General features: G+C 35.9%; 3 protein-coding genes and 1 long non-coding RNA gene across 7 annotated transcripts in view; 2 read left to right on the plus strand and 2 right to left on the minus strand.

Moving 5' to 3' along the window:
• The window catches only part of LOC141579365 (uncharacterized), a 441,343-nt gene that overhangs the window by 125,725 nt on the left and 294,475 nt on the right, over positions 1–21,143 (plus strand). The gene's annotated exons all lie outside the window — the stretch shown is intronic.
• On the plus strand, positions 192–1,127 carry LOC105068517 (olfactory receptor 6C2-like). Its single transcript, XM_010954399.2, has one exon. It carries the CDS (start codon positions 192–194, stop codon positions 1,125–1,127), a length of 936 nt encoding a protein of 311 aa, XP_010952701.1.
• Positions 10,297–11,318, minus strand: LOC105068524 (olfactory receptor 6C6-like). Its single transcript, XM_074375925.1, is given in 3 exon segments — positions 10,297–10,874; positions 10,877–11,126; positions 11,128–11,318. Coding segments are annotated over 3 exon segments (936 nt in total). The 5' UTR covers positions 11,236–11,318.
• LOC105068516 (olfactory receptor 6C2-like) lies at positions 19,893–20,828 on the minus strand. The gene has a single exon (XM_010954398.2). It carries the CDS (start codon positions 20,826–20,828, stop codon positions 19,893–19,895), a length of 936 nt encoding a protein of 311 aa, XP_010952700.2.

A 21,143-nucleotide genomic window follows, 5' to 3' on the forward strand; every position in this document is an offset into this window, starting at 1 on the left:
TCTAACCTATCAAATGACATGTCAACAGTTGACAGCACGAATTATTTACAAATATTTATTATCAAGTAAAACAGAATACATCACTTGCCTTTTCTAAACAAACTTCATTGTAAAACACTTCTCCCACCCTCTTCTCAGATCTTACCTCCCTCAGTTTTACACACAGACTGGGAGGAAGTCAGGAGCCAGGAATGAGAAACCACACAGCAGTAACCACATTCGTCCTCCTGGGACTAACAGATGACCCACAGCTGCAGATTCTGGTTTTTGTATTTCTACTTATCACCTACATGTTGAGTGTAACTGGAAATCTGACCATCATCATCCTCATATTAGTAGATTCCCACCTTAAAACCACAATGTACTTTTTTCTACAAAATTTCTCCTTCTTAGAAATCTCATTCACTTCTGCCTGTATTCCCAGATTCTTGTACAGTATATCAACAGGTGACAGGACCATTACCTATAATGCTTGTGTAAGCCAACTATTTTTTACTTACGTGTTTGGAGTAACAGAATTTTTTCTCTTGGCCGCCATGTCCTTTGATCGCTACGTAGCCATCTGCAAACCCCTGCATTACATGACCATCATGAACCACAGGGTCTGCAAAATGCTTATCTTCTGCTGTTGGATGACCATTCTGTTGATTATATTCCCACCACTTAGCTTGGGACTGGACCTGGAATTCTGTGACTCTAACATCGATCACTATTTCTGTGATGTTAGTCCACTCCTGAAGGTTTCATGCTCAGATGCATGGTTCATTGAGCAGATGGTTATTTTTGGCTCTGTGCTGATCTTTCTTATGACTCTCTTGTGTGTGGTTCTGTCCTACATGTATATCATCAGAACAATTCTAAGATTCCCCTCTGCCCAGCAAAGGACAAAAGCCTTTTCCACCTGTTCTTCCCACATTATTGTGGTTTCCATCACCTGTGGCAGTTGCATCTTTGTCTACATCAAACCTTCATCAAAATATGAGACGACCATTAATAAGAGAGTAACGATACTCACTACTTCCATTTCCCCCATGTTAAACCCATTTATTTACAGTCTGAGGAACAAACAAGTGAAACAAGCCTTTAATGACTTAGTCAGAAGAATTAGACTGCTCTCAAAGAAGTAGGGGAATGCTGAAGTCAGGATCCCTAAGCAACTATCTTATGAGTCTATCCTATTTTGTCTCTTCCTGAGCTAGATTTGGTCTCTTATTCTGTACTGACCCTGATCAAGTCACCACTGTTATCCCCTATACATGAACCTCTTTGAGAATTATAGCCCTTATAAAAAATGAAAACAGTTGTTTCAGGATATCTAAGAATGACCTTACTCTCAACCTTTCCTTTCCACGTGCTGAAAGGATTGCACATCAGTCCTCAAAAAGAAAAAAAACTAGAACAAAACAAAGAGAAAAAGTATTAGAAAGAATACTATCTCTAAGTGTAGCAAGGAAAATATTCTCAAAATCCCAATATGTATTTTAAAACTAGGAATAAGTATAAATATTTAGGATTTCAAAAAAGTATTTACTGCTGACACAGCTTTAAAATTATAACTTACATATTTATTGAATGGATCCAAGTCAATATAGAAGTTATTTAAAAATTGCCAGTGAAACATGGCTTAAATTAAAATCAAGAGAAAAATGCAGTGGTGATTCCTGTTAAAGGATTAAAATCTGTATTGAAATTGCATGTAACAGATTGATATCGATATACCAATAAATGTGCTAAATTGCAAACAGGTGGCAGCAAGTCTAAGAAAAGCCATCGGGCTAGAAGAGTGATAAATAAATAACCAGGAAGCCAAATATACAGGAGGTGGAGTAAAGAAAACAGAATATTATATGACTACAAGTCTCAATTAAATGAATTGCATTTTAAAAATGAAAACTTCAGTCATTTCAAGAATTTAAAATATGTACCCACTGATAACCCTTCAAGGAAAGATCTGCACTTAATTACTTATTAAATTCTTCACCAACTTGAACTTCTGTAGTCCAGCATATTTAAACTTCCTTTGATCCTTGCTGTCCTACTTGAGGCTACTGATCATCTCATGGGCCCTGTAGGCAGGAATTTTCCACTCATTTCATCTACCCCATCTCAGGGCCCTCCCGTTTATGTGGCATTCCCACAAGGAATCTTTTGCTGACCTTATTCCTACTCCTCCACCAACACTACCACCGAGCCCTGGATTAGTCGTACTCATCCACCCCTTCGTCCTCACTTATCTGCTGCTCTCATGTCTCTTTCCAAACTCCAATTTCATGCTTACTTGTCCTGATTCTACTCTACTAGGTCAGTGCCTTGGAAAAGTCTGTCTTATATGCCACACTGTAGGATGCTTTATGCCTGGCACCTAGACAAACATTGGTTATGCAATAGATAATCTTCCAACATGGTGCTTTGATATTTCTGATAATGAAAAATGAGAATTTTTATGCGAAGATAAAAAATACAAAGTAACATTTGGCATTAATCTGTGAACCAAAGGTGAAAGAACTACCCTGTTAAAATGTCTATTTTTATATTTCTGAATGAAATAGAGTAAAATCAACACTGATTAAAAATTCACATACTGATAAACCTGAAAATTACAAGTGATTTATAGTCATAATTTACACTGGAAAAATGTGGGGAAATAAAAGTTTAAAAAAGTGAACTATTGCTAGCAAGGGACATATCTAGGATCAAAACTAGTTTTACTGATTTTAAATGGAACTACTTACTCATGTTGATATATCTACTTCTCCAGAGGCATCAAGAGGATTTCAAGGAACAGCCCAAGAAATACCTATCAGTACTGAAATTAAGTAAGATAGGTAACATAAACAAAATACAAAGATAAAATGAAAACAGAGCTTTTATACACATATATTATTAATACTGTGGTAATAATAAATGGTATTAATTATTGTAATGGGTTAATATCCTATAAAAACTATAACCTTAAATTAAAAAACCAGATTAGCAACATACAGACTTAAAGAGCAAGATAAACTGAAAAAAGAAGCAAAAGCAAGAAAAGAGGGAAAAAGAAAAAGTGGCCTGTAATTTGAATTTTCAACCTCATTGAGAAAAGCGTGGCTCTAGGAACTTTCTTGGTGCTGATCATCTGTTCTCCTATGACAAAGACTTCTCATGTGAGTCCACTGAGACACTAGAAGGTCCTGCAGGAATTTCGCAAAATCTTTTATTTTATTTTATTGAGTTATAGTTTACAATGTTGAGTCAATTTCCAGTGTAGAGCACAATTTTTCAGTTATACTTGAACATACATACATTCTCAAAATCTAAGAGTGCATTAGAGAGAAGTTCTCCAAGTTCAGTCCCCATCTGGGACCACAAATGTTCAGTGGCCTTCTAGATTTCAAGCAGAAAAAAGCATTTGAGCAGGTATCCTAACCCTATGGCTACAGTTTAACCTCAGATTTCTAAAATGTTTAGCTTCTCTGATTTTGTGATTCTGCCATAACCCAGGCTACTCATCCATCCATTTAAATCTAGGATACACACACACACACACACACACATTTTAGTTAAGATTTAGTCTTTGTGTTATTTCCTCCATGTGAGAGTTGCTTAGCCTATCTCCATGGCTAAGATGAAGGGTGTAGAGTTTACCATCTGAATAGCAAGTCTTCAGTGATACCAGTTTATAGAACTGTGGTCACACCACTGATTTCTGACTTCTTTAAATCAAGGGTGCAACATCATTTTCTACACAAGTGTGGTTTACCTTCTGGGCTCACATCTTGGTCTTATATGTAAACAGTACCCATGGTATTAGTTTTCTAAATGATAACATGGCTGTTAATTGGTATTATTTAATCCCATACTTCCTCCATGTGAGTTCCAAAAAAACTGAGTCAGGTAAGTGTAAATAGTTGCTTTATTCACGATAAATGTAGATTGAAGAAGATGGCTAAGATGAGAGAGCATCCTTAAGCTGGCCTAATTTACCTGCCATGTTAGAAGTCAGCTATTTCTGAAGTCATTGGGCGAGGACAGCTGGCCCTCATGAGCTCACTCAGTGGCAGACGGAGGGAAGAGGGCAGTGGGCTTCTCTTATAGGTCACCCGTCATGAGTAGTGATGTCATCTTGGTCTCAACAAGTAGATACATTTTGCAGAAAATTATTTAGTCATCTAGGTTCTTAAACCATTCTCAAGTGGCATTTTTCAACATTCACAAAAGGAGACAAGACATACTAATTAACAGACATATACCCATTGTCTGGATTCCATAATTATCAACATATTAAAGTTATTTTTCTCTGTCACCCTCTGATCTTTTATTTTTTGACTTTCATTTTGCCTTATAGCATTTCACCTATAAATTCATTTTATTTCATCCACAAGTTTATCAGTAGGTAAATTGAGCTGATAAGAAAATTATCTTTTTACCCACCAGCATGCCATTGTCCCATGTACCAATTTTGTGAATACATCATAATAGATGCTCATATTCAGAGTGTGTTTATGAAGGATTAGGCAAGGAAGTAACTTCTCTGATGCTAAAACTGTTTGCTGATTCTTCCTAAGAAATCCTGCAGTTTGTGCTAAGCAACCCGCAGACTTCTCCCTTACATTCTTTACAATAGTTTTGACCCAGAGTCTATGCTCCAGGAAGAGAGTAATGGGCCAAAAATCTCACAAGAATGGACAGACCCTCCTCAGTTCCCCTATGAGGCTGAGGTTAAAAGGAATGTAGCAGCCCTGTAAAGTGCCGTGATTGTTACCGCCTTTTCTGATCCATTCATTCTTTTTTATAAAACTTCAAGACCCCAACCCCAAGACGGGTTCACAGTCTCTAAGGCCATGAGCCTGCTGTGACTCCCTTTGCCTGGCAAAGCAATAAAGCTATTTTTCTCCCACAGTTCTGCCCCTGAGTTTCAGTCTGGGTTTCCGGGTGCAGAGGCCAGTTTTGTGGCAACAACTTTGGCAACTCAGCATAGGACTTGAACCCTCTTTCCTCTTTCCTGCCCCTGGACACCTCGGCTTGATCTGTCACCCAAAGGGCAACCCCTGCACCAGCCTCCCTTGGGACAGCGGAGGGTCCAGGTAGACCAGGAGGCCAGATCTCTGGGGCAATCCGGAACAATCCGAAACAATCCGGAACAGGAGAGGAGCGGATCCGTGTGTGAGCCACTCCGGCTGTGGTAACTGAGGGCGGGGACTCTGAGGCCGGAGGAGGAGAGCAGGGGAAAAGCGGCCCCGCAGATGCTGAAGCCCTCTTGCGTCAGGAGTCTTTCCCTTCTTCTTTCTCATATTGATCTGACCCTGCGGCTGCTCAGAAACTTGAGAGAGAAGAGAACGCTGCTAGGGACATCACGGCTCCTCAGCCAGGACTAGGGTAAGTTTCCGCGTAACCACCGAGGCCCCTTCCACCCTGTCCGGGGTCTCCCTGAGGCAGGAGAGTCCCCAGTTTGATGGGGCTCTTTCTCCCTGAGAGAGTTCCTGTTTGATAGGCACCAACTGGATAGGCTTCTTGGGCTTAGTGGAACTAGGAAGCTGTTGTTTTGACTTTGAATTTTGACTTGTGCCTGCTTTGAATTTTGAGGCTTCCATTTGCGGCCGAGGTTTGAATTTTGTGTTGTGTGTTCATGAAAGATCTAAATAGACAGTGCTGTTTCAATTCCATCAGCCAGTCCCTTAGGAAAAGTCTTGACAGACAAGTCAAACTCCAGTTAGTTACCAACTTCAGTGTCTTTGAGATGCAAATATTCTACCTGGTCTTCTTCAGGAACCCTGATCTCACCATCTTTTTTAAAATGCAAATCTGGAAAAAGGAGGTAAATAATTTGAAACTTGACTTGTTAAAGACAAATAAAAATCTTGTCTCTTCCATAAATATTAGTAAAAACCTGCGAGACCTCTGTTTTGTGTGCATGTATCACAGGTGTATGGTATTGCCAAATTAATTCATAAAATAGCTCTATTTAGTTGGCTTAAAGAAAATCAAGTGCTTATATGACCAGTCAGAAATATAAATAAAATTGATCAAAATAACATTTATATTTCTCTGGTTCATATGTTTTGTTTTTTGTTTGTTTTTTCACAATTAGCTATGTGAATCAAAATCCCCACATCACGCTTGGTTGTTATGTTACTTACAGCTTTTTTGTATTTCTATATAGTCCTTTTATTTTTTACCCCTAGCATCAATTTTGATGGTGAAATGAAGTTATTTCAGTGTATAGTGTCATTGATTATTTAACTGATGTCTTCTTTACGGTCTCACTTGGTTATCACTCAGTTTCTTCTTACATGCTAACTAGATTTGATTATTAACTTTAGATTCATATTTTTAGCAGGGATAGTTGATGAGTGACACTGTATGCTTCCTATTTCATTACACCATGAGCCTTATAATGTCTGCTGGGTCTACTTTTAGTAATTCTTAGATTGATCAGTGTGTTCAGGTGTTACCATCCTGATATCTCTTGATAAATCGCCATCAGTATTTCACAAATGGCTTTTAGCCCATACTAAGGCATTGTTTAGATCCGTTATTATATTAAGAGGTTCAAACCATTATTTTCTTTTGTAATTTGGTGAATTTATAACTTTTTTGATAAACAGTTTGATTACCTGAAATATAACATATACAGTTAGGTTAAATGCTTGGTTCCTTCCCTCCTTTATCAGTGTTCTGGGGTAGTAATTTGATGTCCTAGCAGCTTCCACTGGTCATCAACTAATTTCCTTTTATAATCCTATACACTCATGAATATTTATATATTTGATATCTATTAATCCATGACAGTAATTACTATATTTTTATAATAAAACCATCCCATTTTAGGCCAGTAGGTGGAACCCAAATTGGCTCCTCTGTCCTCATATCATTTTTTTGTTTGTTTTGTTTCCCTTTCTTCTGACCCAAAGAGATGTTCCAGGCTTGTTTTGTGTGTTTCCCACCCCTAACCTGGAAACACTTTTTCCAAGAAGACCTGGTTCCTCTCAGTGGGAAATAGCATTTAGAAACTATACCCTGCTGCCAGAATTGCTTACAGCTAACATGAATGATGGGCCCCAATTAGTGCCAAAGAATCCACATCATTTACTTCTACAGGTTAGTGTCTTCTGCTAGAATGGATTCAGAAAGTGGTTTCATGGTTCTACCTGTTAAGAAATGGCTCAATATAATAGATATAGATGCAAAACTTAATAGTGACTATATTTTCAGTAAGTTTCAAGAATGTGTCCATTATTTACTAATGAGTATAAGGCTTGTACTGCTTTAGGTGTAAGTGTCTACCTCAGTATGCCATCAGACCCACATTCATGTGCCTGATGCACAGCTGAAGTGTCGGAGTTTTGAGTGGAGAAAGGTTGATTGCAGGGCCCAGCAAGGAGAATTGGGTGGCTCATGCTCAAAAGAGCCAAATACCCTGATGGGTTCAGGGAAGCATTTTTTTAAAAGGGAAGGTAAGGGGAGGAGTCGCAATGTGTGTGATCAGCCTGTGTACAGTTCTCTGATTGGCTGATGGTGAGGTAGCAGAGTGGGTTAACATTATCAATCCTCAGGCTCTGTAGGTCTGGTGGCTCTGTGCTCATGATCATCAGGTAGTTAATTTCTTCCATTTGGTGGGAATTTTAGCATCTGTAAACAACTCAGGAAATGTGTATCAGATACTGTTCCCTAGGTACTTCAGGGAAGCAGAGGAGATTCTGTGACTGCCATAGGGCTGATTTACTGCTTAAATTCTTACCAGTGTTCCTGACACAACTGCTGTTTTTGTCACTACATGTTCATATCCTTTCAATCATTAATTCTTGAGCTTTTGTGACTCAGGGGAAGCAGGGAGACTATAGCTTCTCTACAAAGAAGAGGCAGGCAGAGGGCATGGGGAGAAGACTCTGTCCCAGGAAGGCTCCGCAGGGTACTGCTCGGTTACATATGTAGTATCTATGTCACATTTTTATTTGCAGGATTAATCAACTATTTGACTGCAAATACAGAGTGATCTTGGAATAAATATTGCATTATATCTTCCATTATAGCACTACTCCCAATATTACTGTATGTGAAAATGTTTGGTTGGCAATACAACATTCAGATCTACTTGCTATAAAGTGCATATTTGTCCAAACCTCCTAGTTTTAAGCAGAGCTTGGATAGCTATTTTTTAAACCAAATTGTGTCTTAATCTCTAAGAAAAACATGAATATAAGTATCTTCCTCTTTTCTCATGATGATTTTAGTAATCGATCTTGGAATAATTTTAGGATGTGGCCAAGTATGTTAGCTATTTTTCCTCAGAGCAGCTAGGTATAAATACATTGTCGACTGAAAAAAAAAAAAGCACAACTTAAAATTGAGAATTATGCTTTATTCAGTGGCCTTACTGAGGACTATAATCCTAGGATACAGCCTCTCAGATAGCTCTGAGGAACTGTTCCAAAGAGGTAAGGGAGAAGCCAGGATATATAGGAGTTTCTGGCAAAACAAACAAAGAAACAAACACCCCCCCCCAAACATGTATCTGTTCAGTAATCAAGGATTACTGCTAATCACAAAAAGCAGACATCTCAAGTTAATCATTTCAGTGCTTTTTATGAATGGGAAGATGCAAGAGTCTGGGTGCATTGAAATTACTCCTTTGACATGCACCTTAACTATCTAGGGCCAGTACCCTGTTTTATCCATCCTAAATTCTCTTTTGGGTACACCTTTGGTGGTGGCTGCGTGGCTGATGGCTTGATGGCCGCAACATCTTTTGTTTACTGAAATGTCAGGTGACATTCTTTGTCCACAACACTAAAATTTAGAGCTTGGATTTTGACAGGCACTCTACAGTAAGTCATGTTTGTTGATTCTTGAGAAATAGTTTTCATCTTATCTTCATTATTGACTAAGATATAGGGTTAAAGTACAGAATGTATTTTCAAACTCATGTCACCCTGCATACTTTCATTTTTGTTCTATTAGTAAGCCAAATTTGTCGGTTGCACATAATAGGTTTCCAAGAGATTGAACTGAAGCAGTCTGAGAAATACTTTCCCTACTCTCAGACACTTCTATAAACCAAATCACACTTCCAAAGAAATGTATAGGAGATTATACTATAAAAGCAAATAATAGAAGTTAAAAGCAAGTAATTATGTTTTACATAAATCAATTTTCTACTGGATTTTAGGAAAAATCCAGTATCTTATCTCTTGCAAATGTTCTGAATTTGACATCTGGCATTCATTTGATTTTTCCTTCAATAAGTGGCAAACATTACTAATTATCTTAGGGAATTTGTACTAATGTACTCACATTTCCCTCTCCACATTTATTTTGTTCAGAGTATAGCAATACTTAATGTTAAAATCAACTTGGTTAACAGCAAGAAAGAAACTCTGCTGACTCCACTGATGTTTCTGAGATTTAGCTGTATTGCTGTCATTACCAGTTACACCACCAAAGGCTCAATTAACTAGAATAGAATATTAAAGTGCAGTTTAGCATTATATGGGAAAATAATGATTACATTCAAATCAGGAATGTTTTAGATGGAGAAAATACCTTTATTCAATCAGGAAAATTCTGTGGAAGAAGTACTTCAGTCTTTGAAGTAAGGCAGTAGAGTAATTTCTTACATTATAATTCAATTCATGGGCATAGGTAGGTAATATCTCTTTCAGATATTCAAATTTAGAATTTTAATTAAAAATATTTTCAATTAGGGTTATATAGACTTTGGTTACTACTTTTTCTTATTCATCCCGTATACAAGGATCAAAATTTATTCTTATTTTACTAAGTAAAAAAGTATCTTATAAAATAAATTATTATAAATTATATCTTCAAATTAATGTGTGCAGTCTGCTCACACATGAAAAAAATGTGACACTTTGAAACATAATATTCTCAAGAGCATAATGTGGTATTTATTATAACTGAACTATTTTCTTGAGTAAATAATTGATTCTGTGGTCTTTCAAAGAGTCATTTTTGTTCTAAAAATATGATTACAGCTACAAACATTCAATTTTTATTCCACGTTTTAGAACCATGTCTAACATGCAACTTCATACAGAGCCTTATTGAAAACTTTTGTTTCATACAATATGATCTATGAAAAATGTCACATTTAAAATACTGCATTTCTGAAACTGATAAAAGAACAAGTTTGTAGAATAAAATTTCTAGCACGAAATAATAGCATGGAAGGAGACCCCCAAATTGGCTGAAATTGCTAATATAATCTAAAAACATGTACAGAGTAAGACAAAGGAAACCAAGATTAAAAGGGCAACATTTTTATTCATTTTTTCCCTCATACTTTTTCAAATTTTCTCATTTGTTTGAAGAAAACAAAACTTTTTGGACCATGTCCTTAAAGGCCTGCTTCACTTGCTGGTTCCTTAAGGTATAAATGAAGGGATTCAATAAAGGGGCAACTGAGGTATTGAGCACAGCTATTCCTTTGCTTAAAGTTGCTCTATCATTTGCTGATGGTTTTATATACATGAAGATGCAGCTACCATAAGAAATGGAAACTACAATCATGTGGGAAGAACAGGTAGAAAAGGCTTTGGTCCTTTGCTGAGCAGAAGGGAATTTGAGAATTGTCTTGATAATACAGCCATAGGAAAGAATCACTAACATCAGTGTGGCCATTAGTGTCACCACAGCCAAGGAAAAAGACAGTTCTAGCAAATGTGTATCTGAACAAGAGATCTGTAGGATGGGAGAAGAATCACAAATAAAATGATCAATGACATTAGAATTACAGAATTCCAACTGGAATCCCATGATCATTGGAGGAAGGATAATCAGGAATCCAGTTACCCAAGAGCCGATTACGAGTTGGTAGCAAACTCTGTTGCTCATGATGGTGGTGTAATGAAGAGGTTTACAAATAGCCGCATAACGTCATAGGACATAGCAGCCAGAAGGCAAAATTCAGTTACTCCGAAAAAGATGAAAAAAAATAACTGAGTCATACAACTCATGTAGGAAATAGTTCTGTCCTTTGTCACAAGGCTCACAAGGAACCTTGGAATACAAGCAGTTCTGAATGAGATTTCTAAAACGGAAAAATTTTGTAGGAGGAAATACATTGGCGTCTTAAGGTGGGAATCCAGCAGAGTGAGAATGATGATGGTTAAGTTTCCTGTCACACTCACTCAACATGTAGGTAAAAAATAAAAAGAAGAAGATTACAATCTACAACACAGGGTCATCTGTCAGACCCAAAAGAATGAACTCTGTCTGCACGGAATGGTTCCTCATTTCTCTCTTACGGGTTTTATCAAAGATAGAGAAAAAGAGTAAAAAAATATAATGGTCAGGATTGGCTTTTAGAGTTAATAAGAAAGAACAAAGAAGAAGAAAGAGAAGCTAGCATTCACTGATCACCAACATTGTGCTAGGTACTATGTTGGGGGATGTACATAAATTTTCTTAATATCTCCAAGAACCCTCTTTGAGTAGAGTTTTACAATCTTCACTTTTTATTGAAGACAACTTAGGCCCAGATTAAAGAGTTTGTCTGGGGTATACATCTAAATCCCAGCTTTCCCAGAAAGCTGGTGAATCTTTAAATAAGATAAATGTCCAGGACACATCTGATACAATCCATTTGAATCTCTTGGGTGACATCAAGGCATTTGTATTTCTACAAAGTTTATAAGTTCATCGCCAAGTGGAGAAATACTGTGTTAGTAATTCAGTTGGAAATTGAACTCAAAGCCTTTTTAATTTAACACCTTTGCTCTTTTTAACTTTATCATACCAAATATCCATTATAAGCTTTTAACCTTGAGTACTTGGATAGATTTCAGAATGTTTGTGAACCCAATTAAATTCTACAGAAATTATGTGTGAGGAGGGCCCATAGAAAAAAAATTTTTTAAAGAAAGGACCGATGATACACAAAATATTTAAGATTCACTACTATATATATTACTGCTTCAAGAATGGCAACAATAATAACATAATTTAAAACCAACCCCAACTGGGTGGCAAATCAGAAAATTGCAGTTGGGACCTGAAAAAATCATAGCATCTTAAGTTAAAACAGAATTCATGGATAATTTGTCTAATCTTGACATAAAGCTAAAATTCTCTGCAAAATTAAGGAAACTATATACCAAGGTTTTACTTTTAGGAATACAATTATGATAGTTGATAGCATTTACAAATAAGAAGAACTTTAGAGCGCAAATATAAATGTAAGGTAGAAATCAAAAACGTACAACCTCTTGCAATCACATTTTACACAGTGATTTTCAACTCCCTAGACATATTTTAGAAATCAGTTACATTGCTTGTAAGGCATATATCAAGAGTTTTTCTCATTCTTCAGAATGTTTTGTTAGCCAGGCTGTGGACCAATTGGTCTACTTCCATATGGATTTTACAATTAACATGATTCCTAAGAGACCAAGCAAACAAGCAAATAAACAAAACAACCCCAACACAGAAATAAGTTAAAAAATGCATTTTCTCTTGTTTAGAATTTTTATCTGTGAAAGTTTGAATTGCGGGTGATGACTCTTTTTCTCAATATGGTCAACTCTTCAGCTGTGTTTTAAAATCTCTCCTATAGCTAAAATTTTTTACCATTTTGTTTTATTTCCTTTTCTTAGTTACCATATCAAAATTTACACCTGCCCAGAACAATTATGTTTTGCTTCCTTAAAAGTTTTCTCATAGTTTGGTTTAAAAAAATGAAATTTGACCTAGTCCAGAGGGTGTGTCTGAATATCACAGTGATTTCCAGAATCAAGGGAGAAAAGATTTAGAGTAAGCAGGGATATCTTGTGTGTCTCAAGCTACTGTGTATTTATTGGCTGCTTAATGAAAACAACGTATTCTTTTTCACATCTATTCTTGTGTAAGAAGCATATTGAAACTTCTATTTTTTAAATTAATGAATGGAAAAAGATCTCTCTAGGAAGATGTAATCAGGCAAAAAGAAACTGATAACCCAAACGTGGCAAAATTATGGCCATAGAGTGATTTCTCTCTTTTGAGAGATTATTTTGTTAGTCTTCTTTTCTCAACTTAATCATTGCTATTTTAAATTTATACAATTAAAAAATGCAATGAACAGACTTAGGTGCATTTTATGAATAGGCACCCTCTATACATTTTTTATTTCTATACATAAAAAGATGCAAAATGATTAACCAGAAAGAAAAAATCAAGCTACTTATAAATATCTTGCCTTTAATTTCCACGTAATTACTTAATTTACAATTAAAAATGATAGATCCAAACTCTAAAGCACTTACCTTACGTCCTGTATTTTCTTCTAGGATGTGAAAAGGGAGAAAAAAAATAAGCTGGTAATGGGTCTTGAATGTAATCAAAGTCTAGACAATATTATTCAGTAAGAAATTGAAAGAAAAATGACTTTTAAGTTGCCACTCAATGCAAAATGATGGAGTGTATTATTCTGTGCTTCTGTAAATTTTCCACTTCTTACCTCACTCTTGTGTGTAAGTTTGAACTTAGGCCAATGTTCCGTACTAATTTCACACACTAAAAATGTGAGCTTTCTTTTATCATTTATTTAATTACATACTCGAGGGATTCATTGAGAAGGGAAGAGAAGGAAAACAACACAAAAGAAAAGTTTCCCCTGGAGTTAATGAAGAGAAAACACCAATTATATGCAGTAAAACTGACTTGGACAGCATATTGTAATAGAATGTGAAAGGTCAGTGTTCCTATAGAGGATGAGGTTATTAAAAATGCATGAGACAGTAAGCAAGAGCAGTTGGTGGTCACGATCACGTTCATTTTACTATTCAATAATTAACTTTAATATTGCAGGTTAAAGGTATAAAATTCCATTAGATTTACCGTATTTAACAAAATTTTTCCTTCAGATAATCTTTGTTGAGATGGTTGAAAAGTTACTAATTTTATCCTGAGTTGTGGCATCCTCCAAGCCAATTAATTTGGGGATCAGTTACCTCAGTACATATTCCCACACAAGGAGAGCAGTATCTAAGACCCAAAAAGAAACTGAATGAAAGGAGATAGGAGGCTAAAATGATAGGAGAATTGTATCTAAGGAGTGTAAAACATAGGACCCAGTTGCTTAGAAATGAAGGAAGAATGACGGTCACATATTCCCAACTTTAAGGTATTTCTTTCAAGTATGTTGAACTAGAAATACTAAAAGAAAAGATGTTGCACAAAGTATTGAATTGATACACATATATTGCAAAATGATTGCCACCATAGCCTTAGCTAACACCTGCATCATGTCACATAATTACCGTTTCTTTTTTTGTGGTGAGATCATTTAAGATCTACTCTCTTAGCAACTTCCTAGTATATAATACAGTATTATTAATGATAATCACTGCTGTACTTTATTTAGATCCTCAGAACTTCTTTGGAGTTCCTTGAAATAAGGAACTTATTTCAGTCTCATAACTGAAATTTTGTACTTTTTGTCCAACATCAACATATTTCTCCAACTCCTTGCTAACCACTGTTCTACTCTCTTTTTCTCTGAGTTTGGCTTTTTCAGATTCCACATACAAGTGGTATCATAAAATGTTTGTCTCTTTCTGACTTACCTCACTTAGCATAATGCCCTCAAGGCCCATCTGTGTCATCACAAATGGCAGGATTTCCTTCTTTTCCATGGATGAATAATATTTATTATATACACAGATGTACAGATGTTTCTCCATCCTTTATCCATTTATTCACAGAGGGACACTTGGGTTGTTTCCACATCTTGGCTATTGTGAATAATACTGCCATGAATATGGGAGTGCTGATATCTCATCAAGATCCTGATTTCATTTTCTTTGGATATGTACCCAGAGGTGGAAATGCTGGATCATATAGTAATTCTTATTTTAATATTTTGAGGAAACTTGGTAGTGTTTTCCACAGTGGCTGCACCAAGTTAACATACTCACTGACTGAAAAGTTGTGTTTTTATTCACTTAGTTCATTATATTTTTCAATTCCTCTTGAGATTTCTTCTTTGACCTACATCTTATTTAGAAGTGTGTGGTTTAATCTGCATGTGTTTTTGAATTTTCCGGTTATTTTTTTGTTACTGGTTTCTAAATTAATTCCAGTGATCTAAGGACAGATATTTTAGGATTTCTATTTTATTAAATTTGTTAAGGTGTGTTGTATGGCACAGAATGTGGTCTATCTTGAAGAATGTTTCATGTGCTTGAGAAGAATGTGTATTCTGCTGTTGTATAAAGCATAAGCATATATCTATATATGCTTATAAATATATATATTTATTTAAGTGGCCAACAGATTTAAGAAAAGATGCTCCATGTCACTAATCATCAGAAAAATGCAAGTTAAAACCACAATGAGTTTTCATGTCACACTTGTTACAATGGCTATTATGAAAAAGACAAGAGATATCAAGTGTCATTGAGCATGTGGAGAAAAGGGAACACCTGTACATTCTTAGTGGGAATATAAATTGGTATTGTCAGTATGGAAAACAGTATGGGGATTCCTAAAAGTAAAAGAAGGTGGTGTAGTAAGAGGATGTGGAGCTTACTGCCCCTGATGAACACATCAAAAATACATGTGAACAACTCTCATAGAAAGCTAACTGGAAACTGGCAGATGGGCTCCTGTACAACCAAAGCTGTAAGAAAAATACACATATAATCAGGTAGGATGGGAAGAAAAGCGAGTGGGTCAGGGCCTGTGCCCCAGGGAGAGGACTCAGAGGTAAAGAGATATCACATGGATGGACACTCATCCTGGGGAGTGAGCGGGTCAGGCCATAGACCAGGTGCCCCAGTTCTGGGGTCCTACATAATAGGAGACAAACCCCCTTGGCTGCCTGGAGAACTTCTGGGACAGATAGGCTGGAGAAGCCTAGACTCCACTGGTGAAGAGTGCACTGTGCACCCCCAAATTCATTCTATGAGGCCACCATTGCCCTGATTCCAAATCCAGACAGTGACACTACAATGAAAGAAAATTACAGTTCAATATCTTTGATGAATATAGATGCAAAAATTCTCAACAAAATATTAGCAAGCCAAATCCAGCAATATATAAAAAGGATAATACACCGTGATCAATTTTGATTTATTCTAGGGTCACAAGGATGGTTCAACATTTGCAAATCAATCAATGTAATACATCACGTTAACAAAAGGAAGGGTAAAAATCACATGATCAGATCACCTCTATAGATGCAGAAAAAGCATTTGACAAAATTCAACATTGATTCATGTTAAAAACTCCCATCAAAGTGGCTATAGAGGGAACATATCTCAACATAATAAAGGTGAATTATGACAAACCCACTGCCAACATCATACTCAATGGTGAAAAGCTGGAAGACTTCTAGCTAAATTCAGGAACAAGACAAGGATGCCCAGTCTCCCCATTTCTATTTAACATAGTATTGGAATTCCTAGTCACAGCAGTTAGACAAGAAAAAGAAATTAAGGCATCCAAATTGGAAGGAAAGAGGTAAAAGAGCCCTATTTGCAGATGAATTGGTATTTAAATAGAGAACCCTAAAGTCTCCACACAAAAATTACTAGAACTAATAAATGAATTCAGCAAGTTTGCAGGATATAAGGTTAATATACAGAAATCAGTTAATTAGGTCAGGACCTAATTAAACTCAAAAGCTTTTGCACAGCAAAGCAAATCATCAACAAAATGAAAACCCTATCTACTGAATGGGAGGAAGTATTTGCAAATGATGTGACTGACAAGGGATTAATATCCAAAATACATATATAGCTTATAAAAAATATAAAAAACCTCCAAACAACCAAATAAAAAAATGGGCAGAAGAATTGAATAGACATTTTTCCAAAGAAGACATACAGATGGCCAGCAGGCACATGAAAAGATGCTCAACTTTGCTAATTAGTAGAGAAATGCAAATCAGAACAACGAGGTATCACCTACTGCCTGTCAGGATGGCTACCATCAAAAAGACCTCAAATGACAAATATTGGAGAGGATGCGGAGAAAAGGGAACCCTTGTACACTGTTGGTGGCTGTCAACTGGTGCAGCCAGTATGGAAAACAGTATGGGTGTTTGTCAGAAAACTAAAAATAATGTTACCATATTATCCAGAAATTCCACTCTTGGATATATGTCTAGGAAAAACAAAAACACTAATTGAAAAAGATGCATGCACTGCAATGTTCATAAGAGAACTATTTACAATAGTTAATACATGGAATGCCCATCAACAGATGACTGGATTAAGATGTGGTGTACACACACACACACACACACACACAGGAATATTACTTGGCCACGAAAAAAGAAAAATCTTGCCATCTGTAGCAACGAGTATGGACATAGAGAATATTATCCTTGATGAAACAAGCTAGACTGAAAAAGACAAATACCATATGATATCACTTACATTTAGGATATAAAACAAATACAAATGAATGTATATGCAAACAGAAACAGACTCATAGATATAGAAAACAAATTTGTGGTTACCAAAGGGGAGAGGGAAGGTGGAGAGACAAATTAGGGGTATGGGATTAACCAATACAAACTACTATGTATAAAATAGATAGACAACAAGGATATACTGTATAGCACAGGGAATTATAGCCATTATCTTGTAATAGTGTATAGTGAAGTATAATCTGCAAAAATACTGAATAACTACGTCATATGCCTGAAACTAATAGAATATTGTAAATCAACTGTACTTCAGTTAAAAAAAATTAAAAAGAAAACTACCAAATGACCCAGCAATTCCACTTCTGGTTATTTATTTAAAGAAAAATAAAACACTAATTTAAAAAGATATATGCACTCCCATGTTCATTGCAGCATTATTCACAATAGCCCAGATATGGAAACAATCTAAGTGTATGAATAAAGAAATTGGGATACATACATATATATATGTGTATATATTTATACACACACACAATGGAACTTTATTCAGTCCTGAAAGAAGAAAACCTTACCATCTGCAACAACATAGATGGACTTCAGGTCTCTTAATAGACTCACATTAGGAAGCTCTGGCAGAGGAGAACAGAAGTCTAACACCAAAACAAGCAGAAAACCCAAAGAAACGTGAAGTCAGCCTTTTCTCAGTGAGGCTGAAGACCTCAGATTACGCAGCCATTTTTTCTATATCCTTTTCTCTTGCTTTTACTTCTTTTCTTTTTCCACTTGTTTTTTAGCTACTTTCCCCCTCCTACTGTTTCTACTTGTTTTTCTTTTCGTTTTCTTCTTGGGCTGCTCCTTGAAATTATCTTCATGCCCCTGGAGAAGCAGGTACATGTACTTGAACAAAGCGATCCTTTCATAGTCACTAATACGACTTTTAATACAAGTTCTAGCACTTGCTAGCAGTAGTTCACTTTTTTCCAAACACTGATTTTTTTCCCCCATGTAAATTATGACTAATAAGTAGAACTTGTAGAGTTATTTTCATGTTAATCAGTATTATAAATTTTCAATACATTTTGGCTTTTGTTGTGACCATTTCATTCAAAAATTTAAAAATAAATACTTTTAACAGGATAGTTACCATTAGCCATGTGTTTCTTTTATCTGTTGTTCACAGATCAATGTCAAATGTTACGTTTCTATTTTCTATCTTCACATAAAAATTCTCATTTTGAATTGTCAGAAGTATCAAATCATGTTGGAAGATTATTTGTTACATAACCAAGATTTGTCTAGTTGCTGGGCATAAAGCATTCTAGAATATGACATACAAGATAAACACTCTCCAAGATATCTAGAGTAGAATAAGGACAAGCAAATGTGAAATTGTAGTTTGGTGAGAGTTGTGAGAGCAGCAGATAAGTGACAACACAAGTGTGGATGAGGAGGATTAATCCAGGCTTGTTGGTAGTGTTGGTGGAGGAGTAGTAAGACAGGGTGAGAAAAGGAATTCTTGTGAAAGTGTCATTTAAACTAAGAGCTGGGTAATTGCAATGAGTGGAAAACACTTGCCTAGATGGGCCATGATGTGACCTGCGGTCTGCAAAAAGAACAAGGATCAAAAGAAATTTTAATATGTTGGACTATAGTAGTGGTGACGAATTTAACAAGCAATTAAATGCAGATCTTTCTTTGAGGGCTATCACTGGATACGTATTTTGGACTCTTAAAATGACTAAAGTTTCATTTTTAAAATGCAGTTCATTACATTGATATCAGTATTCATACAATATTCTGTTTTCTTTATCTCCCATATATTTGGCTTCCTGGTTATTTATCACTCTGCTAGCCTTATTAGTTTCCTTGGCTTGCTGCCATCTGTTTCCTCAGTTTAAATGCTCTACAGTCAATATTTCATATTTCAGTTGGTAGATTAATATCAATTCTGTTTTATATAATTCCAAAGCATGTTTCATCCTTTAACAGGAATTACTGGTGCATTTCTCTCTTCATTTTAACTTAATTCTTGTTCCTTTTGGCAGTTAAACAATATTATAACTGATGGGATCCATTCAATAATGTGTAATTTTAAAGCGTCTTCATTAGTAAATGTTTTTGATATATTAAATCTTTATATTCCTTATTTTAAATATATTTGAGGCATTTAAAATATTTTTCTTGTTGCAATTAGAAAAATTATTGATTTCTTTTTAATATTATTTCACTCCTTATTTGACCAGTCTTGTTCTGGAAAATTGATGCAGTCTATTGCACCAATATTTTATGATAAATTCCTCAATCCTTTTAGCTTTGGTAAGTCAAGCTTGAAGGAAAGGTCATGCTTAGATTTTTTGAAACAACTATTCTCATTTTTTTCATAAAAGTTATAATTCTCAAAGAGGTTCATTTATAGGGGATAACAGTGGTGACTTGATCAGGGTCAGTACAGAATAAGAGACCAAATCTAGTTCAGGAAGAGACAAAATAAGATAGACTCATAAGACAATTGCTTAGGGATCCTGACTTCAGCATTCCCCTACTTCTTTGAGAGCAGTCTAATTCTTCTGACTAAGTCATTAAAGGCTTGTTTCACTTGTTTGTTCCTCAGACTGTAAATAAATGGGTTTAACATGGGGGAAATGGAAGTAGTGAGTATTGTTACTCCCTTATTGATGGTCATTTCATCTTTTGCTGAAGGTTTGATATAGACAAAGATGCAACTGCCACAGGTGATAGAAACCACAATAATGTGAGAAGAACAGGTGGAAAAGGCTTTTGTCCTTTGCTGGGCAGAGGGGAATCTTAGAATTGTTCTGATGATATACGTGTAGGACAGAACCACACACAAGAGAGTCATAAGAAAGATCAGCACAGAGCCAAAAATAACCATCTGCTCAATGAACCATGTATCTGAGCATGAGATCTTTAGGACTGGATTAACATCACAGAAATAATGATCGATATTAGAGTCACAGAATTCCAGGTCCAGTCCCAAGCTAAGTGGTGGGAATATAATCAACAGAGTGGTCATCCAACAGCAGAAGATAAGCATTTTGCAGACCCTGTGGTTCATGATGGTCATGTAATGCAGGGGTTTGCAGATGGCTACGTAGCGATCAAAGGACATGGCGGCCAAGAGAAAAAATTCTGTTACTCCAAACACGTAAGTAAAAAATAGTTGGCTTACACAAGCATTATAGGTAATGGTCCTGTCACCTGTTGATATACTGTACAAGAATCTGGGAATACAGGCAGAAGTGAATGAGATTTCTAAGAAGGAGAAATTTTGTAGAAAAAAGTACATTGTGGTTTTAAGGTGGGAATCTACTAATATGAGGATGATGATGGTCAGATTTCCAGTTACACTCAACATGTAGGTGATAAGTAGAAATACAAAAACCAGAATCTGCAGTTGTGGGTCATCTGTCAGTCCCTTTAGGATGAACCTGGTTAGTGATGTATGGTTTCTCATTCCTTGGTTCGGACTTCTGCCCAATATGCATGTGGAATTGAGGGAGGCAGGATCTGAAAAGAGGATGGGAGAAATGTTTTACAATGCATTTTGTTTAGAAAAGCCAAGAAATGTATTTTACATGTATTTTGTTTTACTTGATAATAAGTGTTTTAAAATAATTCACCTTTTCAACTCTGTTGACATGTCATTTGATAGGTTTGAAACTTAGCTTTCAAATATTTTGACCACAACAGATGGTAAGATACACAGTTTATATTGCAGCCTATTGTACATGCATACACATACACACAAAGACACACACAAATATACACG

The sequence above is a fragment of the Camelus bactrianus genome, chromosome 12 (genome assembly GCF_048773025.1).
Source record: "Camelus bactrianus isolate YW-2024 breed Bactrian camel chromosome 12, ASM4877302v1, whole genome shotgun sequence".
Lineage (NCBI taxonomy): Eukaryota > Metazoa > Chordata > Mammalia > Artiodactyla > Camelidae > Camelus > Camelus bactrianus.

Bases quoted from the DNA above. Each gene is read 5' to 3' on its own strand.
- LOC105068517 (XM_010954399.2), top strand. From the start codon at position 192: ATGAGAAACCACACAGCAGTAACCACATTCGTCCTCCTGGGACTAACA.
- LOC105068516 (XM_010954398.2), bottom strand. From the start codon at position 20,828: ATGAGAAACCATACATCACTAACCAGGTTCATCCTAAAGGGACTGACA.